This window comes from Pyrenophora tritici-repentis, chromosome 1, assembly GCF_003171515.1.
Source record: "Pyrenophora tritici-repentis strain M4 chromosome 1, whole genome shotgun sequence".
Lineage (NCBI taxonomy): Eukaryota > Fungi > Ascomycota > Dothideomycetes > Pleosporales > Pleosporaceae > Pyrenophora > Pyrenophora tritici-repentis.
The window spans coordinates 179,052-195,257 of NC_089390.1; the positions used below are offsets into that span (position 1 = coordinate 179,052).

Genomic DNA, 16,206 nt, shown 5'->3' on the forward strand with positions numbered 1-16,206 from the left:
GAGAGGGTGAGGAGGGTGGTGAAGGAGACCATGGTGGATTATGTTGTTTGGGTTGTGAGTGGGATTATTGTATTAGAAAAGATTGCGAAAAGCGAGTGTGAGAAGAAGCCGGCGAGGTGGATAGACTGGATTGTTATCGCGTTTGGATGATGACTTTGGCCCCCGAGGAGGTCTCTCATTATATATACACCTAACGGTAGCAATCGCATGTTGCATTTACATACTTACGTATTCGATCACCCTGCCTTGACGTACCCATACATATCCAGGCATCCATGTTATTAGATTCGGATCTCGGTCCCAGTCTCGTAAAACGTTTACCTTGAACACGACCAAAAAGGGTTCGCACGGAGCCCTGGAGTCTGCCGATTTTGCCGCAAAATTACGGACTGCACCGTTACGGCAAGGATGCCGTGGCGAAAACCCCGGCAAAAAACGTCATTTCCTTCGTTTTAGGGAGGAAGGCGCCGCATAAACAAAGCTAGCGTTCTAAACAACGGCAACGGGGTTGGACCTCGGAGAAAACGTCTTAGTCGGTCTATTTTTGGCATCGCCAGGTCACGTTTGTACTATATTCCCACGTGCACGTACTTTCTGCGCTGGAAATTGGGAGATGCTTTTGATCGCCAAGCTGAGCTTGGTAAAAATAGAATGGTGTTTCGATGGGACGACGGTCGCATATCGCGCATAGTCTACACGACACAGCCCCATGTTTGTCTCATTTCCAAGATCTGTTCTGGCTGCAGTGGACGTGGAAACATCTAGTAGCTTCTTGACGGGAGTGCTTGTTGTTTGTTCTGGCTTCAACCGATGATCATGCGTTGTAACTTATTATGATGAGCCGGCACACTGGGTGAAGACCGACGCGTTGTTGAAAGGAGGTCAGCGATCATCCACTCAGTGATTTACAGGTAAGACATGGGCAGTGAGCATTACGAGACCAACATACCAGAGCTCATTGCGCTTGCGATGCGGCAGGTTCAAAGCAGGTTGTGCATTATCTTTCATGTTACCACAGCCGGCTGGAAGACCCCTGATGGCTTCCAGAGAGATGGCACAATCACTGTGGGGAAAATGAATCGTTCCGTCTTGAGGCATACATGGGCAATCCGATGAAGGATTATAAACTTGACATCGTAAAGTGTTTACAAAGTTACCCATCTTTGACGTGCCATTCCGTGAGATTCCCTTTTGTTGTGAACTACATGACAACCTCTCCCCATTATAGCGAACGTGAGACCACCTCCTCGTGTTCAAACCAGAACCCACGAGCGGCAGAAGACCCCATTTGACCGCGACAGTGATGACCGTACCATTTGCGTCCGAGCAGGCAGAGGTGTTAGGTAACAACATCCCCACACTTCTATCAATAGTAATGTCGATCCATGCGTGCCGGGACGCACGGTGTAACGGGACGCTTTCTCTTCCGGGCCTTCGGATTGTCCCTAGTGTTCTCTAATACAGATAAGTGCAATGCGCATCTATTTTGCAGCTCTTGTTCTTTCAGCACGTCAGTCTCCGACGCTCAAAAACGTGTTGTTAACTGTGCTGTCGCTCGTTTTATCAACACCGTCTCCTAACTCTCCTCTATTACTCCCCTGCTTATTTATGACAGCACATATCTAAGAAGAGCTTGGTAAGCTGGGAAGGAAGCTAAGATAGCAGAGATTAAGACTGCGGTCTCGAAAGGTTGATTTAGAGTGATAAGGATACATCCCAGCAGTTTCTCCGCGTAGATAGCAAATTTGTAAGAACGCGTCCAAAAGGCCTTGCGTCTTTGGCAGCTCTTAGTATGCGGCAGGTTGTCTTCTATAAATTTACTCACACTCGACTCGCCAGCTGCTCAGGATACTAAGCGATAACTGTGTATTAGGGTGTTCCTCGCCAAGAACCTGCTCACGCAGCTGTAAGCATCTTTCTATCAGTGCAAAAGCCTCTTCGTGACGAGCTTGCGACTGCAGCGTGAAGGCGAGATTATGCATGCTGTTCAGCGTGTCAGGATGCTCATCGCTAAGCACTCTCTTGCTCGTCTGTAGCACTTGCACCTGCAGCTCTTCGGCCTCCTTCCATCGCCCTTGGTTCCTGTACGTCGCCGCTAGGTTGGCCATGCTGGTCAGCGTGGAAGGATGCTCGTCGGTAAGCACTCTCTTCCTCGTCTGCATCACTTGCACCTGCAGCTCTTCAGCCTCCTTCCATCGCCCTTGGTTCCAGTACGTCAACGCTAGGTTGTTCATGCTGGTCAGAGTGTCAGGATGCTCGTCGGTAAGCACTCTCTTCCTCGTCTGCATCACTTGCACCTGCAGCTCTTCGGCCTCCTTCCATCGCCCTTGGTTCCAGTACGTCAACGCTAGGTTGTTCATGCTGCTCAGCATGTCAGGATGCTCGTCGGTAAGCACTCTCTTGCTCGTCTGCAGCACTTGCACCTGCAGCTCTTCAGCCTCCTTCCATCGCCCTTGGTTCCAGTACGTCAATGCTAGGTTGTTCATGCTGGTCAGAGTGTCAGGATGCTCGTCGGTAAGCACTCTCTTCCTCGTCTGCATCACTTGCACCTGCAGCTCTTCAGCCTCCTTCCATCGCCCTTGGTTCCAGTACGTCAACGCTAGGTTGTTCATGCTGCTCAGCATGTCAGGATGCTCGTCGGTAAGCACTCTCTTGCTCGTCTGCAGCACTTGCACTTCCAGCTCTTCAGCCTCCTTCCATCGCCCTTGGTTCCTGTACGTCGCCGCTAGGTTGGCCATGCTGGTCAGCGTGTTAGGATGCTCGTCGCTAAGCACTCTCTTGCTCGTCTGTAGCACTTGCATTTCCAGCTCTTCGGCCTCCTTCCATCGCCCTTGGTTCCTGTACGTCGCCGCTAGGTTGGCCATGCTGGTCAGCGTGGAAGGATGCTCGTCGGTAAGCACTCTCTTCCTCGTCTGCATCACTTGCACCTGCAGCTCTTCAGCCTCCTTCCATCGCCCTTGGTTCCAGTACGTCAACGCTAGGTTGTTCATGCTGGTCAGAGTGTCAGGATGCTCGTCGGTAAGCACTCTCTTCCTCGTCTGCATCACTTGCACCTGCAGCTCTTCGGCCTCCTTCCATCGCCCTTGGTTCCAGTACGTCAACGCTAGGTTGTTCATGCTGGTCAGAGTGTCAGGATGCTCGTCGGTAAGCACTCTCTTCCTCGTCTGCATCACTTGCACCTGCAGCTCTTCAGCCTCCTTCCATCGCCCTTGGTTCCAGTACGTCAATGCTAGGTTGTTCATGCTGGTCAGAGTGTCAGGATGCTCGTCGGTAAGCACTCTCTTCCTCGTCTGCATCACTTGCACCTGCAGCTCTTCGGCCTCCTTCCATCGCCCTTGGTTCCAGTACGTCGCCGCTAGGTTGTTCATGCTGCTCAGCATGTCAGGATGCTCGTCGCCAAGCACTCTCTTCCTCGTCTGCATCACTTGCACATATAGCTCTTCGGCCTCCTCATACCGTCCGTCACTAAACAGAGCCGTAGCACATTTTGATGCAAGGCGTGTTCTTTCTTCGTCGTTATTATCCGCCGAACTATGTGACAAAGCATACTGGGCATGCGGAAGCAGTCGTCTCCACTTGCTTCTGTTACTATGGTCATCGTCTGGAAACACTTGAAGTAGCTGTGTGATAGTGCGTTGAGTCCATTCTTGGAGCTGTCCCTGCATTTGCAGTCGCTTACGTAGGGCTTGATGGACGAGTCGATGAAGATCTAGCGCAGACTCAGCAGGTCGTCTGGTGACAAGCGCATACTTATCAAGCATCCTAATAGCATCTTCTCTTGCTTGCATCGAGACTGCCTCTAGAAGATCAAGCGAGATGTCCTTTCGGTCTACGCATGCAGCAAGAAACAGACAGTCTGCGGCAAACGCATGATCACGGCTAATCTGGTCTATGGAGAGAAACAGTGCAGCAGCTACAGGGCCTTCCACGCCAGACTCTTGTATTCTGCCTTCAGACGAGTCACCGCTGTGCTCGATAGCTGGTTCTTTATAATCATCTAGTCGTGATCGATACTCTTGCACTGTTATACCGCTAGCCTCTATATAGGCCGCTGCTTGCATAACTGCTAGAGGCAGATACGATAGCTCTCTAAGCAGGTGCTCGGCTTCCAGCTGCTCAATGTTCGCGAGCGTCTTCGCTAAGCGGACTTGCAGCATTCTTAGCGCTGCATCTAGTGTTAACTTTCGCAGCGTTATGATGTTCTGTAAAGCGAGCGCCTGAGCTGTAGCGCTGTTCGTTGTTGTGAAGATGACAGAACATAGTTTAGACTGCGGTAAACAATCGGCCAGATCTGAGGCTTCTGTCGTGCATGAGCCGCTAGATCGCAGGGTGGTGTGCTCTGTATTGTCGAAGATCATTAAGCATTTTCGGGCACTAATCTCTACTAGACAGCGTTTCAGAAGCTGCTTCATGTCGGCCTGGTCGTCGTCCCAGCCTAGAACGCTAATCTTCTGCGCAACACTTGCATAGGCAGAGATGTCAACAAGCAAGTCAAGCTGGCTTGATTCTTATCGATTGCAGATCACAGACAATATAGAGGCTCGTGCACAGTGGCACGTCCCAGAGAATGGTCTGTGATCTGCAATCGATAAGAATCAAGCCAGCTTGACTTGCTTGTTGACATCTCTGTGCATAGGACTGGTAGAGACTGTCTTTGTCGCTTGCGTCCATCCAAAAGACCAAGCAGTTCTTGTTGTTCTGCCTTGTTCTGTGCGCAACCTCGAGCGCGAGCTGCGACTTGCCAGTTCCGCCAGGTCCAACGATTGCTAGTGTGGTCGTGGTCTGGTCGTTGCTAAAGAGCTTTGCTTCTAGCTCGGCGAGCTGTGACTCTCGGCCTACAAAGCGGGGGTTTCGTGAGAAGGGAATGATCGACGGTGCGTCAACAGCTCCCTCCAATTCAGCCCGCAGTCTGCGTCGTGCACTCTCCTGTCCTTCGCCATACGTGGTGGGCATAGAGACACCAAGAATCCCAAGCAGGCAGTATACAACGTCTTCCCCTTCCGTTGTTCTGCGACTTTCGGCCCATCTCTCTCGCTCGGATGTACTGAACTCGTGTAAAGGACAGTTACGCAACGCCGCGAGCGGGATGTTAGTAATCTCGTGGATAAGCTGGTCGAGCGACGCTTTGTCGCCTATGGGATATCCTTCACGTGAGAAGAAATCGACTGACGCTGGCGCAATCAGCTCTTGCAGGGTCCATCCCCGAGTGAACCATGCGCTTGCACGGAATAACGCTTCCCAGTCGCTGCGTTGGACCGGCTCTGCCTCAGTCGACACCGAGACGTCTAGCAAGAAGACGTAGCATTGCGCCGCATTCTTGTACCACTGGAACATCGAGTTAATAGCCTTCGAGCGCTCATTGTTGTTCCACCTGTCGATGCAGCAAGTGTCGATCCAGAAGTACTGCAGATTGTCCTGGGCTGCTTGATTAGCACAGAACCTAAGCTTTCGATAGCCTTCTTCCTTCTCCTTGTAGGTTCCGTTTAATATGTCTTCGATAAGGATCTCAGCGTCGCTCCATCTGTGCGACAGAATGGCGTAGGGTGGGATCGTCTTGCCGCGGAAATCCGTTAAGACGAGCCTTCCCAGCGCGTCATAGTGGAGAAGCCGCATAGCGTCTGCAATCTTGGCTTAGCAAAGGAAAGGCGAGGCGAGAACGACTTCGGTGGTGTCGAGAGTAGAAAGGCATCGTCGTGATAGAGCGAAGCAGGTGGAGGAAGCTTACGCTGGGCTGTTGCTAAGGCTGACTGTCGCGGCGGTGCATGCGACCAGGCTGAGCGGATGCTGGGCACATCGCGCCGCTTCACGACTTGCGCTGGATTACTGCGCACATGGGCAGGTGCCAGCAGAAGAATAGTTCTACTTAGACTGCCATCGTAGCGTCTCACGACACTGATGTTAGCGAGGAAGGGTAGTTAGGGATGTAGGTCGTGTTTTCTTGTTGCACGACTGGACCAACAGCTAGCAAAGTGCTCAGATCTGCCATTCTTAGCCACAGCGTGCAGGGTGGGCTCGTGAATATCTTAGCACGCTACTGCAAGCTACTTCGTGGCAAGAGCTGCTAACAGCGCACAATTTGTTTTACGCGTTTTGATGATTTTAATGTTTGTGCGGAGAAACTATCGGGATGTGCATTATTCACTTTGAATTAATCTTTTGAAGCGGCAGTCTCGGTCTTTGTTATCTTAGCTTACTTTGTAGCCTACCGAACTCTCCACAGATAAGTCTCGCGGAGGATAAATAGGAAGGTGTTGGAGGAGAATAGGTGAATAGCAGTGACAGAACGGGCGACAGCATAGCTAATAACGCCCTTTTCGGCGTCGGAGACTAACGTGCTAAGAGAACGAGGGCTGCAGAATAGGAGCGCATAGCACTTGTTTGTATTCGAGAACACTGGGGGCAATCCGAGGGTCCGGAAAAGAAAGCGTCCCGTTACACCGTGCGTCCCGGCACGCGTGGATTGACATTAACTACAAACAATGTTATGTTACACTGAAGTTGTCAGCCTGGCACCTCAGTTCACCTGGTACACTGTGAACTGTATCTCACGTGACTCCTCGTCACCTGCTTACTCATCTCGGTTGTGTATATAATCGCTCTATGTAGCTCTCTCAATACAACAACCTTCTTCCTCTCTTCTGCCCTGTCCTACATCCGACAGAAGTCACTACTAGCTGATGACGACACGCATGCTGAGAATTGCAAATTCATGAGATAACTAATAAAACATTCTAGAATCATCTACTCCACCGCATATCCTCCAATCCCCCACCCCCATCTACTCAAACACATCCGTAGCAAACCTCTCATTCCTCAACTCATCAAACCATACCCTCGTCCTCGCATCATCCGCCTCAACACCTTCCTTCTCAAGGTGCCTCTCCTTCGCCACCCTTATAAGCGTCTCCTGCACACCATTGCCTACATTGCGGGACCCGCAGACAAACAGCTTAGCCCCTGCATCAAATAATTTGACCACATCGGCACGGTCGTGGTACACGCGATCTTGCACGTACTTGCAGCCATGCGACTCCTCAGGTTGGCGGGAAAAGGCGTAGCGGATGGATACCGCGCCCATATCTTCCCAGCGCTTGAGGAGATCAGCGTACATGAGGTCGGTGGTGGGTGTGCGGCAGCCGTAGAAGAGGATGGCGGGCGCGAGGTTGCGGCCGGCTGCGACTTGTGCGGCACGTTCTTGGATGAAGCCGCGGAAGGGTGCGAGGCCGGTGCCTGCTGCTATCATGATGATGGGGATCTTCTCCGGGTCCTTGGGGAGGTGGAACGCCTTGTGTGACTGGCGGACGCTGACGTGGAGTCTATCGCCCGCGGTGAGGTTGGCGAGGTAGTTTGTGGCGACGCCGACGTGGTGTCCGCGACCGCTGAGTGCTACGTCGTTTACGACCGAGTATGTGAGTGTGACGTTGGATGGGTTCCAGATGGGCGACGATGAGATGGAGTATTGTCGTACGCGCATGGGTGGCAGCATCTTCAGAAAGACACCGAGGGGTAGCTTGGTAGATGGGAATTGTTCGAGGAGGTCGAGGATGGATACTCGCTTTGCTGTTATCTCTGAGCTGAATGCTTCGTCGGCTAGGCGGGTGAGTTCCTTCTTTTCGGTATCGTCGGTTGTGGTATCGATCAGGGCTTGGACATTGCGCTTGCTCGCTGGTTGAGCAAGCTCCACGTAGGCGCCGAGGACAGCATTGGCGCTGACTGGTATATCGGTTGGTAGTGTGGTTGGGCCATTCGTGGATATGGTGAGCATTGAATCCCAAGTCAAGCCAAAGTATCGCATGGTACGCTGGATGTTCTGCTTGGGGTTCAAAGGTAGGATGGCCAGGTAATCACCCGCCGTGTATGACATGCTTGATGGGAGGCTTATCTCGATATGCCTCTTCTCACTCGCATCAGATGTGGAAAGAACCTGGACATTCTCTACAACGGCCTCGTAGACATCTTGACGGAGCGTAGACGATCTGGGTGCCGAAATTTCGACGTCGAGATTGGTCTCCAATGAGCCTTCACCAGTAGCTTGCTCTGATCCGTACTTGGCGCGTAGAGCTGGCCACAGGATCTGGTCTTCCCAAGTCTCGAATGCAGTAAAGATGTCACCTTCTGCGGCATCAGCAACGCCCATGTCGGCTACCCTAGTCGCAGCGCGTTCCTCCAGAGTGGCGTCAATGTACTTGGGGATCTTCTGATATGTCTTCGCCCAATCACGGTGGCCACATCCGAAGACTGCGTATGAGACATTCTCCAGCTCCTTCTCCTTCAGGGTGGCTAGCCAGCTGACAAAATGCGCTGCATTATCTGCGGGAGCTCCTTCATAAGACGGGGTGACGATTACGACAGGTTTGTCGGTCGGTAGATTCTCGCGCACAGTATCCAAAGTGTCTACCACCTCTGCAGTGAAACCATGCTGTGCAGCATCACTGGCAAGGCGGTTAGCCAGCGCCTCGCAAGTCCCTGTGTTCGAACCATAGTAGATGGCTATCGGCTTTCCCTTTGCGGCCTTTCCGTCTGATACTTTGGCGGTACCACTGGTGCTCTTAGTGGAGTCTGGCCGGTTGGCAGTGGCTGATGCTAAAGATGTCTTGAGGCCTGTAGCTGAGATTCCGCTGCGAAGAGTTGCGCGCATGTAAAAGTCCTTGGGCTTGATGGTCAAAGCCTGCTTGATTTGGAGTTGGTATGAAGGGTCGTCCATTGAAAAGTTCAAGTTCTGCAGCAGGAGGACGAGCACCAGGAGAGCTTCTTGCCAGGCAAAGGCTCTTCCGATACATGCGCGCATGCCGTTTCCAAAGGGCTTCCAGCAATTGGGGAACTCCTTGTTGCGTCGCTCAAACTCCTCATCGAGCATCCTCTCTGGACGGAACTCTTCAGCGTCTTCTCCGTATACAGCAGGATCCCGATGAATCTAAAAGTGATGTTAACAGGCGCTCAGTCTCCATGTGAAGGGTGAGTAATGGATAACGTACCATGGGGAAGAGACAAATGATTGGCTGCCCAGCCTTTACGGCATATTTACCGCCAATGGTGGTGTCTTCCTTTGCGGTAAGATTGATAGCTGGGGCAGTTGGCTGAAGTCGAAGAGTTTCTCGAAGCACAGCTGTCAGGTAAGGAACACGTGATAAGTGATCAACATTGACTGGACCTTTGCCAACGACATTGTCGACCTCTTGCTGTGCTTTTTGGTATACGTCCGGATTCCTTAGCAGGTAGTAAAATGCGAATGACAATAAGCCGGAAGTTGTTTCATGCCCAGCAATCAAAAATGTAATCATGTTGTCCATGACGCTTTCTTCCTATGGGATGTGAGTAAAGATTTGTGCATTAACGAGCGTGTTGGCTTACAGTCATCTTCTTTCCAGTTTTCGGATCAACACCTTTCAACATGCCATTGAGCAGGTCCTTTTTGTCTGTAGGGTTCTTCTTTCTCGTCTCGACGACCTCAAGACTAGTCTTGCGCAGTAAGTCAATATCCCTCCAGTACTTCTGGGTCTCGGCGCTGTAGAACATTTGCATGATGGGGTCTCTCCTTGCTCGGTCCCCGCTGGTCTTGAGGAAATCCACCATTGCGTCGATGAATGGATGCATCTCGTTTGTGTAATACGAGTTGAAACGGTAGTCCATAGCACATAGCGCGATGGTGTCGAGAGTCAGGCGCGTGAAGTCGTCGGTGACGTTGATCTGGTGTCCTGCTCCATATCTCGCCCACTTCATGACAAGCTGAGAAGAAATGTCGTGCATGTCGTCGAACATGCCGCGAATGGCAAGTGGTCCGAGCGCTGGTAACAGCACGCGATGTGCGATGCCCCAATTTTCTTCTTCGGCATGCGCTGTGAAGAGACCATCGTGTACACCGTTGCGCACTTCGACCAGTGCAGCTACAACGTTCTTTCTAAATCGTTCCTCATCGCAAACCTCGTTCATGAGTGCTTGGCTTGCAATCATGATACGTTCGCCGCCGACGCCAAGAGTGAATTTCCATATTGGGCCTTGACTGGTCAGTCTGTTGTTACAAATGCTCAGAGCTTCCAATGCTCACTCACCATACTGCAACGTCAGGTTGCAAAAAGATAATATTGGGACTGTCGGGTCAATGTCTTTGAGATTGCCCAGTAGAGGTAGGCCGGGAGGACCAGGTATTGGCTCAGTAGCGGATGCCATCTTAGATGGTCTCGAAGGTGTGTGTGATGGAAATGAAAGCTAAACATGTGTTTTACCTCAAGGCGAGGATGACTATATCTATATGCCCGAGCCAAGGACCTCAGGCATGTGATATTGTCATAGCATAGACGACCGAAACACAGTAGACACCTTCGCGCGCTCCGAGTGCTGCGTGCTTGATGCACTGGGACCACTATTTGGGACCACTACTGAGGCTCCGAGATCAAATGCCTCGGTTGACGTGGTAGATCTACAGTGCGGCGATTGGCTGCTTCGGTCGGAGTGGGCCATCGGACGTCTTAGTCACCGGACGGAGGGTCAAGGGTCATGTCGGCCGAGGCTGGCGCAGCTACAAGACAGTGTTTGAGAGCATCATGGCGATCTGGGCTTGTTAATGCTCCCTACAAAGTTTGCAGGCTAAGCAGTGTCACTGCGGAAGCGTAGATGGGCATCTCCCGCCTGGTGGCGTCTTGCCGTGTCTGGTGGCATCTGATTGGCCGACGAGATTTGACTCTGTGAGTGCTGCGGGATTTCCCTTGTGCCTCAAACGTTTGCCGCGTAGAGCACCTCCTATCCCGGCTTTGGCTGATAGATGTTGGGCAGTCTCCATGTGCCTTCCATCTCGCTTTTCTTGCCATGCGCCCACGTCGTCATTCTTCTCGGCTCGGAATTTGAAGTCTAATCCGTCGGCGCGTCGACCATTTGGACGCGCTGCGAGCTATCATGTCATGGGTATACGTAACCGTGTTAACTACGTCTTGCCACTCTATACGGACGTATACTCGCTCGCCTGCGACGGTCCGGTGTTGAGCAGTCTGGAGCGCAGCACGGTTGAAGCAATCCGAAGACTACATACACAGCTCCACGCACGCATAGGGCCGAGTACACACAAAGTACGGAGATACGAGGGCTTGGTTTTATGGCTGAGCATGTCTGGTAGCTGTTAGCCATGTCAATAAACCCTAGGATCATCAGTCGTTTCTTTTTCGACCTACTACCACCCTCCGTACTCTAACGTTATAGCCAACTAGTCAACACCGGAAGAAGCCGCTGCAGCTACCGTCATCGCTGCCAGTGTACCAGCAGTAGTGAAAAGAAAAGACGTAACATGCAGCCATGAAGAGACGTCGACTTCGTGTACCGGATATCTCGCCGACCAAACCATGTCGTTCTTTCGTCTTCTACGGTTGAACGAACTGTGAACGAGTACCCGATGTTGCGTACGTCATTTCTTACATTGATCATGTGTAGTTGGTCATGTCAAGACATCATTCACGATCCTTGGCGTACGAAACTGAGGAAGCATTGATTACATGGTTTTTGACGAGAGCATTTTCGACTCTTGCCTCATCATTCACGACTGCATTTCAAAGATGTGAGAAAGGGATAGTGATGATCGAGCATAGAAGGCCATGCTTTCATCTCATCGTACAATTTATAATTTACCAACAAAGATCCATAAGACGCCTAATTCGTTCCACCTCATTCCACAAACCACACCATCCTCCCACTACCCCAAACTCCCCAGATTCTTAATCAAAAACGCCGGAGGTGGCGGTCTAGCCGCATGCTTAAACACCGCATCCCACAACTCGTCCAATCTACCCTTGCTCTCCAAATATACCTCCTGTCTAAACCAAAGTCTATAATCAATCGCAGCAAGAAACTCCCTCTCCGCAATAATCAGTTTCGCTGCATCAGTCTCCAGCGGCCTGGACCATTGCCGCAAGTCCACACAAAGATGGTCAGCGGTAAGGTACTGGTACGCAACGTACACACACATGGTGATGAGCGCGACATCACTCAACGCACCAGGGACAGGAGCAGACACAGCGGTAAAGACTGTAGGGGGAACATCACCTACACACGACGATGAACTCTGGGCTTCCCTTTCTGGAGCCTCGACAACGTCATCACAGTCATCAGACGGAACAGAAGCAAGAGCCACACGATAACGCACTAGGAGACACAGGGCCAGCGGAATCGTATCGGGGCTAGGATGATGGTCACAAGAGAAGTTGCGCAATATCTCCTTGGGGATACGGATTAGGCACTGACACAGCATATTCACAGATGCATCGGGTCGGAGGGCATCACTGTTTGGGTCGAGCGTCTTGCACAGGGAGGTCAAGCTGGCGTCACGGGCAGAATCATCACCGGGACTGAGTGTTTCCTTCACGATGAGGATGGGGGCGCGTAGGATGAAGGTGCTGAGGCGGGCGAGGAAGGGGGCGGTGTAAGGCTGGAGGGGCGGGACGGTGGTAGCTGGGGCGGGTGCTGGTCGTGTCATGTTAGCCAGGGCGCTGTTGAGGGGAGGGTCGTTAGTGGGTACAAGTGGGCAGGAAGAAAATGGGTATATGTTTTGAGGTATGAGGACAAACGTGGTGGTCTGTGAAACTACAACGCTCATTGTGAAAGACACACGCGATATTGTAAGCGCTGTGTGAAGTCTCGACAACACATGCATTGTGTGAGTCAAACTCTTTCAAAAGCGTATGACAGTAACAAATTTGAATTACGGTCTTGGAAGACATTCTCAGCATCGCGACTACCACTGCAAAAAAAAAAAAAAAAAAAAAGCTATATACAAAAATCCTATGTGACCACACATACAATGACTTCCTCAAAACCCCCGTGTGAGATAATCTCAGGATGACCTAGACATATACGTCGCACGACTACTACTACTGAGTCGATTTCCAGCCCGAACTGATCTCAAAGCGAGCATGCAGGCTATCCCTTTTCCCCTAAGGGGAATATACGTCGCACAAACCAGCGTATCCATTCGGCTGCACATTTCCCATATTGCGGCAAAGAGCATAAGTATCCGTCTCCTTGTAGTAAATAGCAGCAACAGAAGCGCCGAATCCAGGACCTTTGGGGTACCCTTCAGACCACTGAGGAACATCAATCTGAAAAACGCAAGTTAGCAAGCAGCTGCAGAATGCACAACTTCAAGAAGCATACCCATTTGAAGTTGTTCTCCGAGTTTGGAGGGCACTTCTTCCTCTGATCGGGCGTGTTGAAATAGACAGAGGCACCGGTTTCGGTGACACGGGCTGTTGCGTAGCCGTTTTGGACGACTTTTTGGAGTTCTTCCTTGGTTACCTTGACGTAGGTTTCGTTCCAGGCTTTGCAGGAGATGTCTTGGAAGTTTTTGAATGTTGTTGCTGAGGTGGTGGATGCGAGGAGGACTGCGGCGGGGAGGAGGTTGGTGAGCTGCATGTTGGAGTTTTGGAAGAGAGATTATTTGTTGTTGGGTTGGATATATGAGAGGGTGAGAGGTGATGTTGTGAGTACTTTGGAAAGGTTCGGACATGGTCTATTTATCATCTTCTATGTATATACTGTTGAGTGCCTAGAGGTACAACCAGCGCACAGGTGCGCAAGGCAGAAGGCGGAAAGCAAGAATCATCAGGGGTAACCATGTACTCGTGTATGACAAGACCAAATATAGAGGCTCAAATCTCCATGCAGAGCCAGTCCTGCAGAAAGCACGTAGAGATGCGTGGCTTAGACCAGTGTAAGTAACCTCGTTTGGACAAGGCGAAATGAAAGGTGAAGATTTGGGTGGCTTGGGCCGGCGCTCAGAGGTCCTACTGAGCTGCTAAGTGGCGCGGTGACTTTTGCATAGATTGAACGGGCATTATTGCAGTACCCTATGCCTTGTATATTTGGCCGACACCAGTACTTAGCGGTATCAACTGGGCTGCTTCGGGCTAGATCCCCCGCGTTCTCCGCAACTTCCCGAGGTCGGGCATTCCCCGCGGTCCGGCACCTCCCCGTCGTCAACGACGATTCACCAAATGGCCGTTCCGCTGCCACCAGCTTCCAACCTTCACGCCATTCTTCTCGTAACCAAGTCGCGCTCGCTCGGACCGCGTCTTGTCTTTCACTATCCTCCGTTATCGCCGTCGGCTGCCGCCCTTGCCGCTGCCAAAGACCCAGCTTGGTTCCGGCACGACACCTCCACGGCCAGCGTCGATTCGCGCAGCTCAGATAGCGACTGGGACAGCAGCGGCGACTCTGATGATGACAACGATATCGAGATTGGTAGTCGCACAAGTGGTGGGCGTGGTTCGGGGAGGACGGCGACGGGCCGAGTGAGCGACAAGTCAAAGCTTGGTGCCGGTGTATGGGGCAAGCAGGAGACAATTGATGAGGAGGACGCCGAGGACAATGACGACCAAGAGAGCAGCGCGAGGCGGAATGGCGGCGACCACGATTGGGAGACGGTATTGGGCTTCAAGACGGATGCGCTCGAGAAGATGCTGAGCCCGAGCAAGGACTATAACAAGAGGCGCTTCGAGTTGGGCGTTGAGAGCATCGTCTTTGTCGGCGCGCCCATGTTTGTCAGAGAAGACGGGTTGTGGAAGAAGCTGAAGCGGAAAAAAAAGAAGCTGTCAGACAAGCAGAAGCTCGAGGACGGCGACCTGGTCAAGAATCTCGCAACACCCGACGGGGAAGACACCAAGACGGCTGAAGAGCCCACAAAGCCCGTCCCCGAGCCCTTTGTGTATCCCCCTGGATTTGAGCCGGGCTACGGTCATGATTCTGCTTCCAGCGCAGGCTCGGGTGCACCATCGGATGCAGGGTCAGATGCACGCAGCAACTCGACATCGCAAGACAACGCCCCAGACATGACCATGTTCAATGTCGTCTTCGTGCTGAACCCGCCAGCGCTAGAATACCAGCAACGCGTAAAGGAGATGTACGAGAATGTGACGCGCAAGTATGCCAAAGCACTCAAGTACGAAGAGGCGCGCTTCCAATATGTCTGGAAAGAGTCGAAGCGTATCATCGACATCAAGCAGCGTGCCAAGGAAACAAATGAATCCATGACGGCAACATGGCGCAAGATAGTCAGCACTTCACCTCTTGCAAAGTCTATTGCCATCATGTTCGACGCCATATCGCACGACAAGATAGCACACATACATTTTGATGCCACTTTCAACACCTCGTTCCAAATCCCCCAAGCTGACTCGACGCCGTACCTGCCCAATGCGCTCGAGCCCCAGATGCCAGGCCTGTGGCTCACTACGTCCAACGTCGTTTTGGAGGATGACGAGGCACCAATGACACAGCACGCCGCCCTGTTGCTTCTTGAAGATGCCGAGGTGTTGATCAAGGACCTCGGGGGTGATGCATCTGGTAATGGGGCTGCCATCGCTTTTTACATTCGCAACATCATACCCACCAAGTCGCTCCTGAAGATATCCAAGAAACACAACATCTCCGCGCACGACATGGAGTACATAGCCAGTCACCTGGTATATTGGCGACGCGCCCGCCTTATTGCTCCCTTGTCTCCCCGAGATACTTATATCGTGAGCCCGAACGCTGACATGACGGTTCTTCCCGCTGCCATCGCTGTATACGCACAGCGCTTCCCTACCCTGCCCACGCTACCCAAAGTGCTAAGCATGCTATCAGGCACACCCCGGCCGTACAGGAACTTCATCCCGACGGCCGAGCACCGCGAGGCATACATGGAAATTCTGGCATGGCTAATGCGCGGAGGCTGGGTGACACAATTGCGCACATTCGCCTGGGTGCGCGTAACACCAGAAATCAAAGCGCAAGTCGCCGCGGAACTAGAACGCGAGGAGCGCATCAAGAAAGCCGAAGAGGCGCGCAGGGACTTACTGAGCGAGATCGATTCCATCCCAGAAGGTTTACTTTCTGAAAAACGGAATAGCCTGCTCTCTTTAACATCAGCAAGGACGTCGTCCCCCCTGCGAAGAACGCGGCGCGAAGCAGATGAAGAAATGGAAAACAGCACTATCCTCAGCCCGCGCCTCTCCGCTACAGCAATGACCCGCAGCGCTTCTGCTCGAACAGGTTCAGACGCGGGCAGCACAAGCAGTCAACGCACAACCATCGCTTTGAGCTCACTTCAACAACAACAACAACAACAACAACGCGCAGAGTCTCCCTCGCACATTGGTCTTCGTGACGTGAAACCACACCGTCCCTCCCCCCTACACTTAAAACCCACTTCGCCCTCTCCCTCCCGCAACAATTCCCTCATATCCC

General features: G+C 52.1%; 6 protein-coding genes across 6 annotated transcripts; 1 reads left to right on the top strand and 5 right to left on the bottom strand.

Annotated features, from left to right (window-relative positions):
* Nucleotides 1-1,817: 1,817 nt before the first annotated feature.
* Nucleotides 1,818-4,061, bottom strand: PtrM4_000720 (kinesin light chain 3; the record flags this gene model as incomplete). The annotated part of the gene is made up of 1 exon (XM_066102564.1): nt 1,818-4,061. One exon carries the CDS (start codon nt 4,059-4,061, stop codon nt 1,818-1,820), a length of 2,244 nt encoding a protein of 747 aa, XP_065964766.1.
* Nucleotides 4,062-4,491: 430 nt separating this feature from the next.
* On the bottom strand, nt 4,492-5,613 carry PtrM4_000730 (CDC6, Cdc6-related protein, AAA superfamily ATPase; the record flags this gene model as incomplete). Its single annotated transcript, XM_066102565.1, has 1 exon — nt 4,492-5,613. One exon carries the CDS (start codon nt 5,611-5,613, stop codon nt 4,492-4,494), a length of 1,122 nt encoding a protein of 373 aa, XP_065964767.1.
* Nucleotides 5,614-6,778: 1,165 nt separating this feature from the next.
* On the bottom strand, nt 6,779-10,167 carry PtrM4_000740 (CysJ, Sulfite reductase, alpha subunit (flavoprotein); the record flags this gene model as incomplete). Its single annotated transcript, XM_001941677.2, has 4 exons — nt 6,779-8,914; nt 8,976-9,302; nt 9,352-9,995; nt 10,050-10,167. The coding sequence occupies 4 exons, from the start codon at nt 10,165-10,167 to the stop codon at nt 6,779-6,781; spliced, it is 3,225 nt and encodes a 1,074-aa protein (XP_001941712.2).
* Nucleotides 10,168-11,677: 1,510 nt separating this feature from the next.
* Nucleotides 11,678-12,577, bottom strand: PtrM4_000750 (uncharacterized protein; the record flags this gene model as incomplete). Its single annotated transcript, XM_001941678.2, has 1 exon — nt 11,678-12,577. The coding sequence occupies one exon, from the start codon at nt 12,575-12,577 to the stop codon at nt 11,678-11,680; it is 900 nt and encodes a 299-aa protein (XP_001941713.2).
* A 337-nt stretch (nt 12,578-12,914) lies between these two features.
* PtrM4_000760 (uncharacterized protein) lies at nt 12,915-13,392 on the bottom strand (the record flags this gene model as incomplete). Its single annotated transcript, XM_001941679.2, has 2 exons — nt 12,915-13,079; nt 13,135-13,392. 2 exons carry the CDS (start codon nt 13,390-13,392, stop codon nt 12,915-12,917), a joined length of 423 nt encoding a protein of 140 aa, XP_001941714.1.
* A 581-nt stretch (nt 13,393-13,973) lies between these two features.
* PtrM4_000770 (NPR3 domain containing protein) lies at nt 13,974-15,987 on the top strand (the record flags this gene model as incomplete). The annotated part of the gene is made up of 2 exons (XM_066102566.1): nt 13,974-15,843; nt 15,893-15,987. The coding sequence occupies 2 exons, from the start codon at nt 13,974-13,976 to the stop codon at nt 15,985-15,987; spliced, it is 1,965 nt and encodes a 654-aa protein (XP_065964768.1).
* Between the last annotated feature and the right edge of the window lie 219 nt (nt 15,988-16,206).